The sequence below is a fragment of the Corvus brachyrhynchos genome, unplaced genomic scaffold, assembly GCF_000691975.1.
Source record: "Corvus brachyrhynchos isolate BGI_N302 unplaced genomic scaffold, ASM69197v1 scaffold49, whole genome shotgun sequence".
Classification (NCBI taxonomy): Eukaryota; Metazoa; Chordata; class Aves; order Passeriformes; family Corvidae; genus Corvus; species Corvus brachyrhynchos.
Window position 1 is genome coordinate 221,437 of NW_008240029.1, and position 13,080 is coordinate 234,516.

General features: G+C 39.6%; 1 protein-coding gene across 5 annotated transcripts in view; it reads left to right on the forward strand.

Moving 5' to 3' along the window:
- Positions 1 to 349: 349 nt before the first annotated feature.
- Positions 350 to 13,080, forward strand: part of ICE1 (interactor of little elongation complex ELL subunit 1) — a 42,231-nt gene continuing 29,500 nt past the window's right edge. Inside the window, exons 1-6 of one of the 5 annotated variants that reach the window (XM_017743635.1) lie at positions 350 to 428; positions 2,046 to 2,080; positions 2,531 to 2,549; positions 3,315 to 3,426; positions 4,934 to 5,010; positions 11,886 to 11,923. In XM_017743635.1, the coding sequence (XP_017599124.1) occupies positions 3,349 to 3,426; positions 4,934 to 5,010; positions 11,886 to 11,923 (193 nt within the window). In that variant the 5' untranslated portion in view covers positions 350 to 428; positions 2,046 to 2,080; positions 2,531 to 2,549; positions 3,315 to 3,348. Of the gene's footprint in view, positions 429 to 778; positions 1,069 to 2,045; positions 2,081 to 2,530; positions 2,550 to 3,314; positions 3,427 to 4,933; positions 5,011 to 11,885; positions 11,924 to 13,080 lie in introns of those variants that run through there. The other 4 variants (XM_017743636.1, XM_017743633.1, XM_017743634.1 and 1 more) reach the window with 4 other exon arrangements.

Below are 13,080 nucleotides of genomic sequence, written 5' to 3' on the forward strand. Positions count from 1 at the left end.
AAGAAACTGGAAAATCTGTAGATTAAAGTGAGCTAATGTTTATTGCTGATATTCTGCTAAAGGTTAGTTGGATTTTGAGGGGAAAAGTTATAGGGATTTAGTATGGAATCTACTGCAAAGGCAAAGTGTGAAGGGCTTTTGTAGTAAGGCTACATTTAAATATGCATACTTTCTTGTGGAGCCTGCATTCTCCATGTGTATTTAAATGAATGTACTTTTGGTGATTTAGTAACTTGTTCACCAAGAGAACTGTAAAAAAGAAGACAGATTATTGTATTTCCTGTAACATTAGCAGTCAGATTAGGTGTTATTTACAGTACTGGTTTTTGGGATGTAAGTTCTTAACTGACTTGAGACTCTTCCTTACAGAATATAAATGAATATGTAGCTGCATTAATTGCACTGAAGCAAAAAATTATTGACGGAGAGTAAGTACAATTGCACACGTTTTTGTTTGTTTGAGTTTTATTGTTCTTAAGTACTTACAACAATGTGGTAAATACGACTTGTGGAATGTGGATATTTGTTAATGCACTACACTAAATGCTGCTCAAAATGAAAGTAAGTTCTTCACAAACAGATCCTAAATCTAGACTGTAAAACTTCTTTAATTTTTTCTGTAAAACATCTGTTTATAATGGCAGTAAACAGGGCTATTTGGTGTACCTATAAAATTATAAGAAGTACACGCAGAAACAGTTCTTTGAAGAGATTAATTAAATTTATTTGTTTAAGGCAGTAGATCTTTGATGATATTTATTTAGTAATTTATTTATATTTATTTCATTCATTTAATTGTGCTTGCTTATTTCATTTTTCTGTAGTGAGGAATATGAGAACTAAAAGTTGAGTACAGATGCATATGAACTTTTTCAGCAGAATTCAATCTGGTCATTAAGTTCTGATATTCTGTTGGGATTAAATATCAGAATATGGAAAGTGAAGCTGAAAGTTGTTCAGAACAGTGTGATTATAAAATCCTTCTTACAGTTTGCTTTCTCTTCTGTGCTTGCTTCCAATTCTTCTCAAAACCCATCAACATATGATTGTATGGAATAATATATCAAGGTATGCTATGTATACCTTTGTACTATGGCCTAATATCCATGCTATGTCTCCTAATTGTAGTGCTTTGTTTCTTATGTACCCTTTCCTTGATATATGTCAATCTGGCTTTAATGAATCTAAATGTCAGTCCTGCATTCTATTTCCAGAGAGTATTTAAGGTAGCGCACACTGGGTCTCTTAACTAGGGCCCTTTTTTCAAAGCTCCTTTACTCTGTTGTGATTTCTTTTCTGACCTCTAAACTTTGTGTCCCTCTTCTTTCTGCCAGTGCATATATTTCTTATGGAAATTGCCTCTTCTTTAACTACTTGCAGTTTAGCCTTTTCTTGCCTTACTGGATTATTCTCAACTATTGCAATAGAAAGTAATGCAGCCCTCTCTGTATTGGGGTAACTCCCATCATGTTACTCTTTCTTGTTCCTTCTTCTCTCTGTTCTTAAAAAACATAACAGCACCAAGGAAAGCTACTATTTTCTTTCCTCCATTTGAGGAAGGAAAATAGTAGCTTTCCTTGGTGGCGTCCAATGGCCCTCTTGCATCAGGGTGTCACCCTTTCTGGCTGCTAGGAGACCAACATAGGGCCTTTTGAACTATTTCTCTGACATGTGTGTTCTTTTTTAGGAAAACATCCCTTCAAGTTTGGAAACATGTTTTTTATGTATCTATATATGTGTGTGTGTATATTCTAATATATATGTATTTTAGGTCCTTTATCTAAGCAATATATTTTTCAAAGCTGCAATTAGTTAATGGCTACAAATTCTTGTAATTGTTGGGGTTTTTTTCTACTTAAAGCAGTTTGATTTGAGGTGTGAATGGCTTAATGAAATAAAAGTTGTATTGACTGCTATCAGAAAATGCAAACCAATCTTACACTTTCTCTATTTATCTGTAAAGCAAAAGGAAAGATACCCTCACACATGATTGTCAAAATCAGGTGAGAAAATGAGTAATGTCTGGGTTTTTTCTTTTCCTACAGTCGTTTGCTGGCAGAGTATCAACAGAAATGCACTGATATCCTTTAGTTTTCTATTTGTGTTCTTACAGGATTAGTATACCTATAACAATTCTTATAAAAGGGCTTAAGGCTTTCTATTTAAGTTATGAGATGGTGTCTCTAATAAAGAACAAACTGGGTAGGTTTTGTAAAGAAAATAGGCCTTTGGAATTAAAACTATCCACTTAAGATCTGCCTGTTTCTGGTATATGGTTTAAAGCGGTCTATTTGAAATCTGTGTTGCTGAGAATTACTCAATCTTTTTCATGTAACAGAAGAAGCTCTGCTTATTCACTTCAAATGTATTGAATTGCACATATTAAACACTTCCTTCTGCAAGTTTTGGGGAGGGTTTTTTGTGTTAGGAAGTCTTTACTGGGTGTTTCTTTGCAAGTTGCAGTTGGATTGAAATATACTTAAGAACATTTGATAAACTGTTTTTAATTTCTACCTTAACAAGAGATTACAGCTTCAATTTGCTGAACGGTAAGTTTGATTTCTATTGTTTACTAGAGATGTATTACTATGTTCTCTGTGTTGTGGTTAGTTTTAGAAGTCTGATGGAGTAATAGCAACAGCCATGGGTCTAAGCTTTTAGTGTGGTATTTTTACCATGCTTCCTAGGCCATAGTTAGCAAACGTATGATGAGAAGAGCAATCTGTCCTTCTTCTACCATACCTGTGTGGGATTCTTTCCTTGCCCTGTGCTAGTAATAGTCTTAAGTGACCAAGTGGAGGTGTGAAGCTCATGTTTTGGTGGTGGTTAAGTGTAAACCTATTTGGGGCATCCATATTTGTGTAAGCATTTTGACTTAAGAGTTGTTGCTGTGTGCCCTTGCTTATTCTGTGATTATAGAGGAAGAGGCAGCGTATAATTTTTATGGACTCCAGCTTGCCTGCTGAAAAACACTGCAGTTGGACTCTGCTCTTATTTTACAGCGCTGTGTATGTATGCAGAGACACTTATTACCGGCACTTTGGTGTGGGCAGCAAATCTCTGTGGCACATGCCATCTGCTTGCATCTAGCTTTAGGTTCAGTGTAGTGTTTTAAAAACAGATCTTGAATTTTCTTTAAATAGGTAGAAAAATGAGAATGCTGAAACTCTTAAAGCTTTTGGGTGTCTCTCTCAGCATTTTTTCCATAGGATAAAAGCGTAATACTCAGACGCTTGATTGAAGAATCAGAATGCTGAATTTAAAAGCATCTGTGTTTTTGGCAACTTCTTTTTTAATTGCACATCTCATTTCAGAGAGATCTCTGCTCTTCGTTGCCAAGTGGAGAAGATGTTACAGAAAATTCTGCCTCTGGAAAAGTGCCAGGAGGAGTTGGGTTCCTTGAAGGCAGAGTTGGAGGAAAAAAAGGTGTGCTTGTAAGGTTTAAATAACTTGCACTTTTTCTGTTGAAGGAAATATATCTATTTAATGCTCATCTTAATGAAGCTGACTTTAATGAGCTCCGTTGTTATTTCCAGCTCGTTGGGACAGGTAGCTCTGGGTTTAGGTGAAATTAATTAAATGACTTCAGGATTCAGAGAGGCAAAAAGTTTAGGATGTTGTAGTTCTTACGATTTTTGATCAGATTATTTGTTTTTTATTTCCCCACTAAGGAAGGAAAGAAGGAGAAACATTCAGACTCCTTTGATTTTCTGCTCTGATCTTGTCAGATTATTGAGTATAACTTGTACTACTGAGAAGGTACCAAGAAAGAGGGTCTGTGCAGAATAGGGTTGTGCTTCTGTTATCTTTTTGAACATATGTTTTTACATTTTTAGCTTCTTGAGTTTATTCCTAATTTCTCTCCCATCGCTTAGCTGAGATTTAGTCTGTGGGAAAGAAGGTTTAGATTGTTCAAATTACCCAAATGTATGTATTTTCTAGACATTATTATTATTTCTGAAGAAAATACCCCACCTTCTTTCTTGTAGTTTTTTCATGATGGTATATTACAGCTGGTGAGGGGGTCAGCGGCTCTGACCCAGGAAGAGGTGACCGGCCCGGGGGGATGGTCCCGAAAGGAATCGCCTTCCCGAGGCCTGGTGTCTTCCCTCAGCTGCTGGCAGGAGGGCCCGTGCAGAGACTGTCAGCTCTTTAGTGATATCAGCTCGTGATTCCAGCTCAGCTCTGCAGGGCAGCCTCCAGGCCAGACCAGGGAGAGACGAGAGGCTCGTGTAGCTGTTCCGCACAAGGCAGCTTTATTAGTCTGTCAAAGGGGAGCCAGGGACAAGCATCTCTCTGCCCTGCCAATGGATTACAGAGGATCTGGGATGGTCACAGGCCAATGGGTTACGAAAAAATCTGCATAGTGTCTCCCAAAGGATTGTAGGTCTGTCTTTCCTCGCCGTGAAGAGTGTTTGCCTTTCCAGGGAGTCCTGCTGGGCTATTGCGAAATCTCTTATCTCAGCAGAGATCCCTCCAGGGCAGGGGCTGGGCATACCCCACAACGGTATGAGACAGGATACTAACATTTGTCTTGTTGCTGTACCTAGTTTGTGTTCTGTGTTAGAATGGTTTTATAATTCCTCTTCCCTCAGCAAGCATTAGTAGCTGATGTCCTGATGGCACTTTTTCAGAAAAAATAGGACTATATATGGTGTAAAATAGTAAAGCTCTTGACTTCAGCTTCAAGTACCTATCCAGCTAGGTGTTGAAGGCACGTACTCAAAAGATAGACATACAGAGATTTATGTGTTTGTTTGTTATAACTTTTGCCTTTAAAGAAGGAGGATAACCTGACTTTCCAACTTGCTTTTCTTATTGAATATATTGTTTTGGCCTGGCACTGCTTTCATTAGAATAGGTAAGGTATCTGCCATCTATTTTTTTTTTGCCCTCAGTATGGACATATTTTAACTGTGCTTTCCTTCTTCAGAGTTCTCTGAAGATTTATCGGGAGAGTCAGCTGGAGTATGTTAAAATTAAAGAAGAAATACTAAACAGTGATGCTGTGTGAGTGATGCTTCTTTTTTTCACAACCTGTCTTTGCCTCTCTTACCTCTTCCAAATTTGGTAGTGTACCTTACCTAGTTATGCTTTCCATTTCGCTAAAATTTTTTTACTTACGCCTTTGTAGAACAAGGAGTTGATGGAAGAATGATCTTGAGTTTTGTAGCAAACACTCTTGAGTGCAATGTTAGTTTTATTTATTGTCTTGTCTTGAAGTAGCTTTACATGGTTGTTTAATGAAAGTTTTTAAGAACAGGATGAAATTGAGAAAAAACTGTAATTTCTCCAGTTTTAAGTGGTTCTTAGTCTCGGCTTTTTGTTATTGCTATCCATTTCAGTTTTGCTGTTAAGTCTCTGAGGCCAGTAGAGGAATGATACTGCCAAAGTGGTCTGTACTAAAATCAGTCCTTAAAATAATTGTTTTTAATGTAACAGCTCAGCAGTTCATAGTGAACTGTCTGCCCTGTTTGGAAATGAGCAGGAGGGATTTGGCACCAAAAATGCAGTAACCCTTTTTGCTGCCATAATACTGAATATTCTGAAGCTGTGCCTTGATAATTCCCAAAGTTTGTTTTTCCAGTAAGCAGTCACTCAGAAGCTTCCTTGCCTGGATTGTATGTGTGTGTTAACTCTGAGAGCTCTTAGTGGATACTCTAATGAGCTTGTCTAATTGCTCTTTAATCCGCTAATACTTTTAACCTTTAAATCACATATATCAGGGAACTGTGACTTCTCAATATTGTGTGGAAAGGTACTCATGCTCACAAAAGAGAACCAGCTAATATACAGCCAAGTGTTGGTAGTTGTGGTTATTTTTCTTCACATGCATCATTTTACATTTATGAAAACCAATAATTGCTCTCTAGTGACTTCGAATTCTAAGACCCTTCTGCTTTTGTAGTCAGCTTTTATTTTTGATGTGTTCTAGCACACATCCCAATGGGACTCTTGCTGGTGACTCCTTGCTTCCATGTAAGCTGGTTATCATTTTTAACTTTGGTGTTTCTAAGCTATTTTGGTGCTACCAGCAGGTTAAGGGAAGTGATTGGTTCCCTCTGCTCAGTACTAGTGAGGCCATGCCTTGATGTACTGTGCCCAGTTCTGGGCTTCTCTGTACAGGAGATAAGGGTGTATTGGAGAGAGTCTAATGAAGGCCCATGGAGATGATCAAGTGACTGAAGCACTTCTCAAGAGAGATACTCTGGTATCTTTACATAACTTGTGAAACATATGATATTCACAAGCACAGCATCAGGCCATTATTAAGAGGCTTAAAAGGCCATTATTAAGAGGCCAAAAGACTGTATGAGGAGACTAGCTTTGTTGTCATTTCTTCAGCCAGACTGCACTTATTTCACATATAGGTGTACTCAATGTACTGTGAGCTTAATGGAATATTTAGCACATTGTCCTATCTAAGAGCAGCAGAGAGCAGCTACCCCATTGCTAGCTGCATCTTAAGAGGGAACTGACCACTGTGATGTGCTGGCAGTTTATTGTGTCAGCATTGATAAAATGTTTGTCCCTATCTGTCAGTCATATCCTCAAGAAGAAGGAGCCAGGGAACTGCAGGCCAGTCAGCCTCACCTTGATCCTTGGAAAGGAGATGGAGCTGGTCATGCTTGAACTCATTTTCAGGCACAAGAAAGACAAGAAGCTCCTTGGGAGCAGACAGCATGGCCTCACCAAGGGCAAGTTGCTCACCAAGGGAAAGTCGTGCTTCACTAACCTTATAAATTGACATGTCTGCTAGATGAGGGGAGAGCAGTGGCTAGAGTCTGACAGGTCATCAGTAAGATCTCTGACACTGTCTCCCATAACAGCTTCATCATAGCCCCTTAGGCTGGTGCTGTAGGGGCTGGATGGGCAGACAGTGGATCAAAAACTGGCTGAATGGCTGGGCCTTGAGTGTGGCGATGAGCACTGTGCAAAGTCTAGTTGGAGACTGTCGGCAACTGAGGCATGGACCCAGACCGGCGTGGAATCTGAATTGTTTATTCGAAGAAACGAGCTGGTTTTATACACTTTTCTAAGACACAGTATTTCCTTATATGGCAGTCCTCATTACATGACCTATCTTGTGTTGCCACATCAGCAACACACTTCCTTCTGTGGGATGATCACTCGCTTTTCACCCTTCCATCAGCTCCCGGCAGGCTCCTCTCCGTAGGGGTCTGCTTTGTGACACTTCCTCCCCCCAGGGTCCAGTGGAAACAAACCTCTCTGTGTGCCGCCATGTGCTCCTTTGTGCTGCCATGTGCCTCTGCAGGCAGGTTTTACAGCTTGTAACTCAACTCTATCTTATCTCTCCCCATAAATCCGCCTTTTCTGTTTTATACAAACAAGAATTATAAAACAAAACACTTCTAACATTAGGATGTGTTTGGCCCACTACCCGAACCAAATAAGCTCTGTTCCTCACAAAAGCAGTATCTTTCCTATGAACAGGGGGATAGATGAAAACACTCAATAACTAGTCCTATATATGAAGACTGATTAAACAGCTTGAACTTTGAGAAACAAAGTAAAGTTGTCTAAAACTTCTACCATCACTCAGAGTCTGCAATGGCTGGGAGGTCTTGTTTCACAGTGAAGACTTAGAAAGTCTTTCCCAGGCAAGACTTCCAGGTTTACTTTGAAAGAGGGTCCAGCTTTTATAAGATCAAATCAACACGTCCAAGTGACTTGATTACACTTTTAGGGCAGAAACACCTGGATCTGATGGTATAATCCCCAGTCAGCCAGGGCTAGGGCTTGGTCAGAGCCTCAAGCTTTGACTGAGAGGGTTTCCCTAAAATACTTGCAAAATTGCTTAAAAACTTTATTAGTATCAGTTAAGAACATGACTTCAGAAGAGTTTATCTTTTCCACAAGCTGATTATGAGGCTGGAGTATCCAAGGCTGGTTGGACCACTCTTGCATCGTGGACTGGAATCTGTGGAAACACAAGCATATCTTTGCCCCCAGGTTATCAACGGAAAGGGGCCTTCTCATTTTCCGCTTTCAAGATTCTTAACAAGTACTTCAGCTTTTTCTAAGTGAGCCTGTGATCATTCTGAATGCGATTGAAAAATTAAGAACATATAAACCTCTTTGCAGTCTTTTGCAGGGGGCACACCCCATCCCTGCACTTGCCCTTTTCTGTTCTAACAATATGTAACACGAACATCTTTTAACTTACCAAATTCAGGAAAATGTATAACATAACATGCAGTTTTCTTACTATGAACAGTGAAATAATATATCTAACAGAACAACAACCACTCACCGAGCAAAAATAAGCAAGGTGGTATCATCAGCTGCTTAAATACTGTACCATTTTTACAGAAAAGAGTACTTCGATAAAACATACCAGTTAATTGCTTGAAAAGATAGCTTACAAATCAGAATTATTATCTATCACAAAAAGCAATCAAAACAATGCAGGAGGGGTCGCAAGGTGATACGGTAAAAAAGCAATCTTTGAGATAGGGTCCAGGATTGTGGCAACATTTTGAATAACAAAAACAGAAGAGTTCAATGGACCAGCTGCAGGAATGACATGCCTAGCCTGCAGCTGCTCTCGCACAAGCTGGTGCAAATGCTGAATGTTGCAGCCCCCCACCCCCAAGGAAGGGGCCATCGGTCCACTCAGTCCTTTTCTCCAGCACAGTATCAGCTCCCAAGGCTCCACAGGGCAAGCTTGCCAATGACACAAGTGTGGCTGCTGGGCCAGAGGGGTGTGCTGCTTTCGAGCACAAGCTTGACAGGCTGAAGAAATGAGCTGACAGAAACATTGGGAAGTTCAGCAAAGAGAAGTGTGAAGCCTGCACCTGATGAGGAACAATCACAAACACCAGTACCTGCTGGGGGACACTTAGGTGGACAGCAGCTTGGGGTGCTCTCATGACCAATGAGCCAATGATACACACTTGTGGCAAAGAAGGCTACCAGTGTCTTGGTTTTCAAGAAGCAAAGTTTTTGCCAGCAGGGTGAGGGAGATGCTCCTTCTCTTCAGCACTGCTGTTGCCACCCCTGAAGTACTGTGTTAGTTCTGGACTCCTCAGTACAAGACAGACATGGGTATACGGGAGTGAGTTCAGTGAAGGACCATGAAGATGATTAAGGAATACGAGCATCTCTCTATTGACAGAAGGGTGAGAGAACTGGGACTCTTAAGTCTGGAGAAGAAAAGACTCAGGGTTGGTATTATCAATGTCTATAAATACCTGAAGGGAGCGTGTAAAGAAGACAGAGCCAGGCTCACTTCCTTGGACCCCAGTGACAGGACAAGAAGCAATGGGCACAAACTAAGACAAAGAATGTCATGTTTCCTGTGTACATCAGGAAACACTTTTTGCTGTGAGAATGACTGAGTACTTCCACAGATTGCCCTGGGAGCTTGTGGCCTCACCATCCTTGGAGATATTCAGAAGCCATTTGGCAATGGGCCTGGGTAGCAAGCTGTAGGTGGCCCTGCTACAGCAGCATGGGTTGGACAAGGTAACTTCCAGAGGATTCTCACAACCTCAACCTCAATTCTGTGGTTCTGTAGCTGTTTTGTATATGTCTGACACTGAAGCCATTTTAAGCAGTAGGTCATATGAGTTCAGTAATTTGAAAGCTGGATTTTTTCAGAAGCAGAGTAATAGTGAATTTTCATAAAATTACTGTTAATCTACAGTTACTGTTAAAAAACTTAGGTCATGTCCTTTGGTCCAATCTGCCATTCAGAGCCAGTGTCAAAGTTAGCTTGCTCAGGACTGTCTAGTTGAGATCTGAATATTCTACAAGAATGGCAATTCCTGTGGAGTACAACTCCTGTCAACTACAGTTGTGCCTTTATCTTAAAGATCAGATAGGAACTTGAGTTGTGTAGCATAAGAGGAGTTCTGCCCAAATGCATCATCTGCAAGCTGCTTTTTGTAAATGCTAGATTTAACATCTACCTATTTTCTTAATGTAGTTGCATATTGATGAAATTAGTATAGTACTACATGTGTAAATGTAATTACTTCATTTGTAAATATTAGTGCCATGATAATGTTGGCATTTAGTGTCTGTTTATTCAGGTTCTTAGTTATTTGTATCATAGCATTTCTATCTCAAGTTGAAAACTACCTATGAGGATTATTGAGTCCAACTCCCTGCTCCTTGCAGGACTACTTAAAACTAAGCTACAGCTAAGACTGTCATTCAGGTGCTTCTGGGACTCTGACAGGCTTGGTGTCAATGAGTGCTTCCCTGGAGAGCCTGAAGAACCTTTTCCTAATGTCCCATCTGAACTTCCACCAATGTAGCTTCATTGCATTTCCTTCTGTCCTGTCAATGGTCACCAGAGAGAGCAGATCAGCACCTTCATCTCCACTGTCCCCCACTGAGGAAGCTGTAAACTGTGATGAGGTCACCCCTTAGCCTTCTCTTTCCTAAGCTGAACAAGCCTGTTGTGATCTTCCACACAGGTTTCTGGGAGTCCTCAGGGTCTGTCATTGGTGACAGATCTGAAGAAGGCATTAAACATCTCTGCTTTGCATCCCTATTTGTGACATGACTAACCTCATCAAGCAATGGACTGATGTTATTTCTGATCTTCCATTTGCTGTTAAGATATTTTGAAAAGCCCTTTTTGTGTCCTTCAGAGTACTGGTCAGCTTGAATTCTAATCGAGCTTTGGCTGCATGGGTCTTCTCCCTGCAATGGTAAACAGCATCTCTGTAGTCTTCCTGTGTCAGTTGATCTTGCTTCCAATGTCCATGCATTGTACATGTAGTACTTCTGTGCATTCACTTGAAGATAATCTACAGAGAAACAGAAGTTTCTTACCTCCTATTTTCTAAAGGACAACTCCCCCCTCTCTCACCCCTCCTTTTTTTTTCTGTAAAGATGTTTTTATGAGGAATTTTGCTGAAATTCTCACCTATGGCTTGACTGTCAATGCCCTCATATAGGAAAGTAAGTATGAACCTCTTCAGGCTGAGAAGGCACAGAATCATTGGCCTATTACTTTATAGTATAAATGCTTTGACTACTGAACATGCAAAAGGTGATCAATCATCCCATTTATGAGTGGGTTTTTGAATATATTCTGGTTAATGTCTGAAGTGGTAATTAAAGCCTGAATATCCAGAAAGGCTTAGACAGTAAATCTCAATCTATTACATAGGTTTTAATATGGGGAATAGATGAACTGTGTTCTGCTTCATGAAGGTGATCGGCGAGCATTGGTAGAATCCTCTACTTACCACAACAGTTTAAAAACAATTTCTGGGATATTGGAATTTAACTGAAGAAAACAGTAGAAATGTTTGCTTTTCTATTTATTTATTTTCCAGTTCTGTGTGTTTTACATATAAGGTAGGGTTGGAAATGCTGAAGTCAAAATTGTTCGGGATGCATAATGTTTTTTCTTTTGGTTTGGCTTTAGTCTAAAGCACCTGGATGTTCTGAACAAAAAACTGTGGGACATTAGTGATCCTGAAGGCTATTCATGGTTATCTCATTGCTTAGATACTATTAATTGTAAGCAAAGCTTGATTGTTTTTAAGGAGTAAAACGAACCTGTTTGCATTACATCATAGAAATGCAAAAAACAGAAGCCAGTTTTCTGGAGTTGTATTTCTAGTTCCAAGTTGTAGCTGAAGGTATTTTTATATACTTGGATTAGTGGATTGATGCTCTCAAAAGCAAATTTGGCCTCTGTAACAGATACAGCTGTTTGTGTGAGAATGTCAGCAACATGCCACCAGTTTAATTTTTCAACTTCAGGGACTCATTGGTCTCACAGGTCCTGGGTATAGGAGGTGTGTTTTCTCTGAATGGCTAGATTTATTTTTTTCTGGCTTTTCATGCAACATAGTTCTATTTTAAAAAATGATCTATTAATGTGTTCTTTTTAACAGGAGAAAGAAACTGGAAACAAAAGTGAAAAAACTTGAAGGTAACTTTCTACACTGAGTGGGACAACAGTACAGTAACATAACCTCTTTTTTCCTTTTCTAACCAGAGGAATTTTGACTTTAACTTTGATGCCCAAGGAGCAAGGCAGGGCAGTACTATGTGGGGTGCTTAGTCTCTGATTTACGTCAGCCCTCCTGCAGAATGTTTTCTGCTGAGTGTCTTATGCACATGCCATAGATGAAGCTGGTGGGGAGCTTCTGGTCATGAAAACTTCAAAGGATGGAGTCTTACCAGGTTCTCTAGGCAACTTGATTCAGTAACATGTTTTTCCTTATAACTAGCTGGAAACTCTCATGTTTCAGTTTACACCTAATGTCTATTATACAGCAGTGAACAGTCCCATTCCCTCTTCTTGATACCTCCTTGTACAGGAAAGCTGTTGGATTCTTTCTAAGATTCATTATGTTTTCCCCTCTGGCTAATTAAGTCTAGTTCAACAAGCCTGTTTTCATAGGGCACGTGCTCCAGTGTTCTAATAATCCTGGCAGGATTCTTCATGTTTGTGTTCATATTTAAGTATATGGTGATCCTGATGCATGTTTTCTGATTTCTAAATATTCTAGCACTTGTGTTTTGGTTGGTTAGTTAGTTTGTTTGCTTGCTTTGTTTTTACATGGAGAAAAAGCATTGGCTTCATGCACTGTGTTTTTCTTGTTTTGCTGGCAGAGGGTGAATGTACATAAGACTTTTTGAGACTTCATTTGCTGTACTGTCAATTGGCAAGGCAGATACTTGCATTCATATCGTGCATATTATAGCTGTGCTTACCATAGTTTAAAATACAGTGAACTGAATGCCTTATATCTTAGTGTTAGAAACCCCCTGAATCCTACTGTAAAGTGCAGGTACAAGGTGTTTATTTTTATGAGAATTTTGGAGTTCCATTACAGGACAGCCAGGTTTTTTACACACTTGCCTCCAAAATCTCAAATTCTGGCAGAACTAGAACAAAATACTGAGAGAGAGTATGGGTTAGGTCCAATTTCAGTGACTATTTTATCTGTTTTCTTTTTCTCTATGTCCATTAAATGTCTCAGATCTCGTATCTTTTGTCAGTATGAAATTTTGCCATGATTGGTTTTCTATTAGCCTACCACCCAAGGTTCCTTTTTAACAACTTTTATTTTAATATGCTCT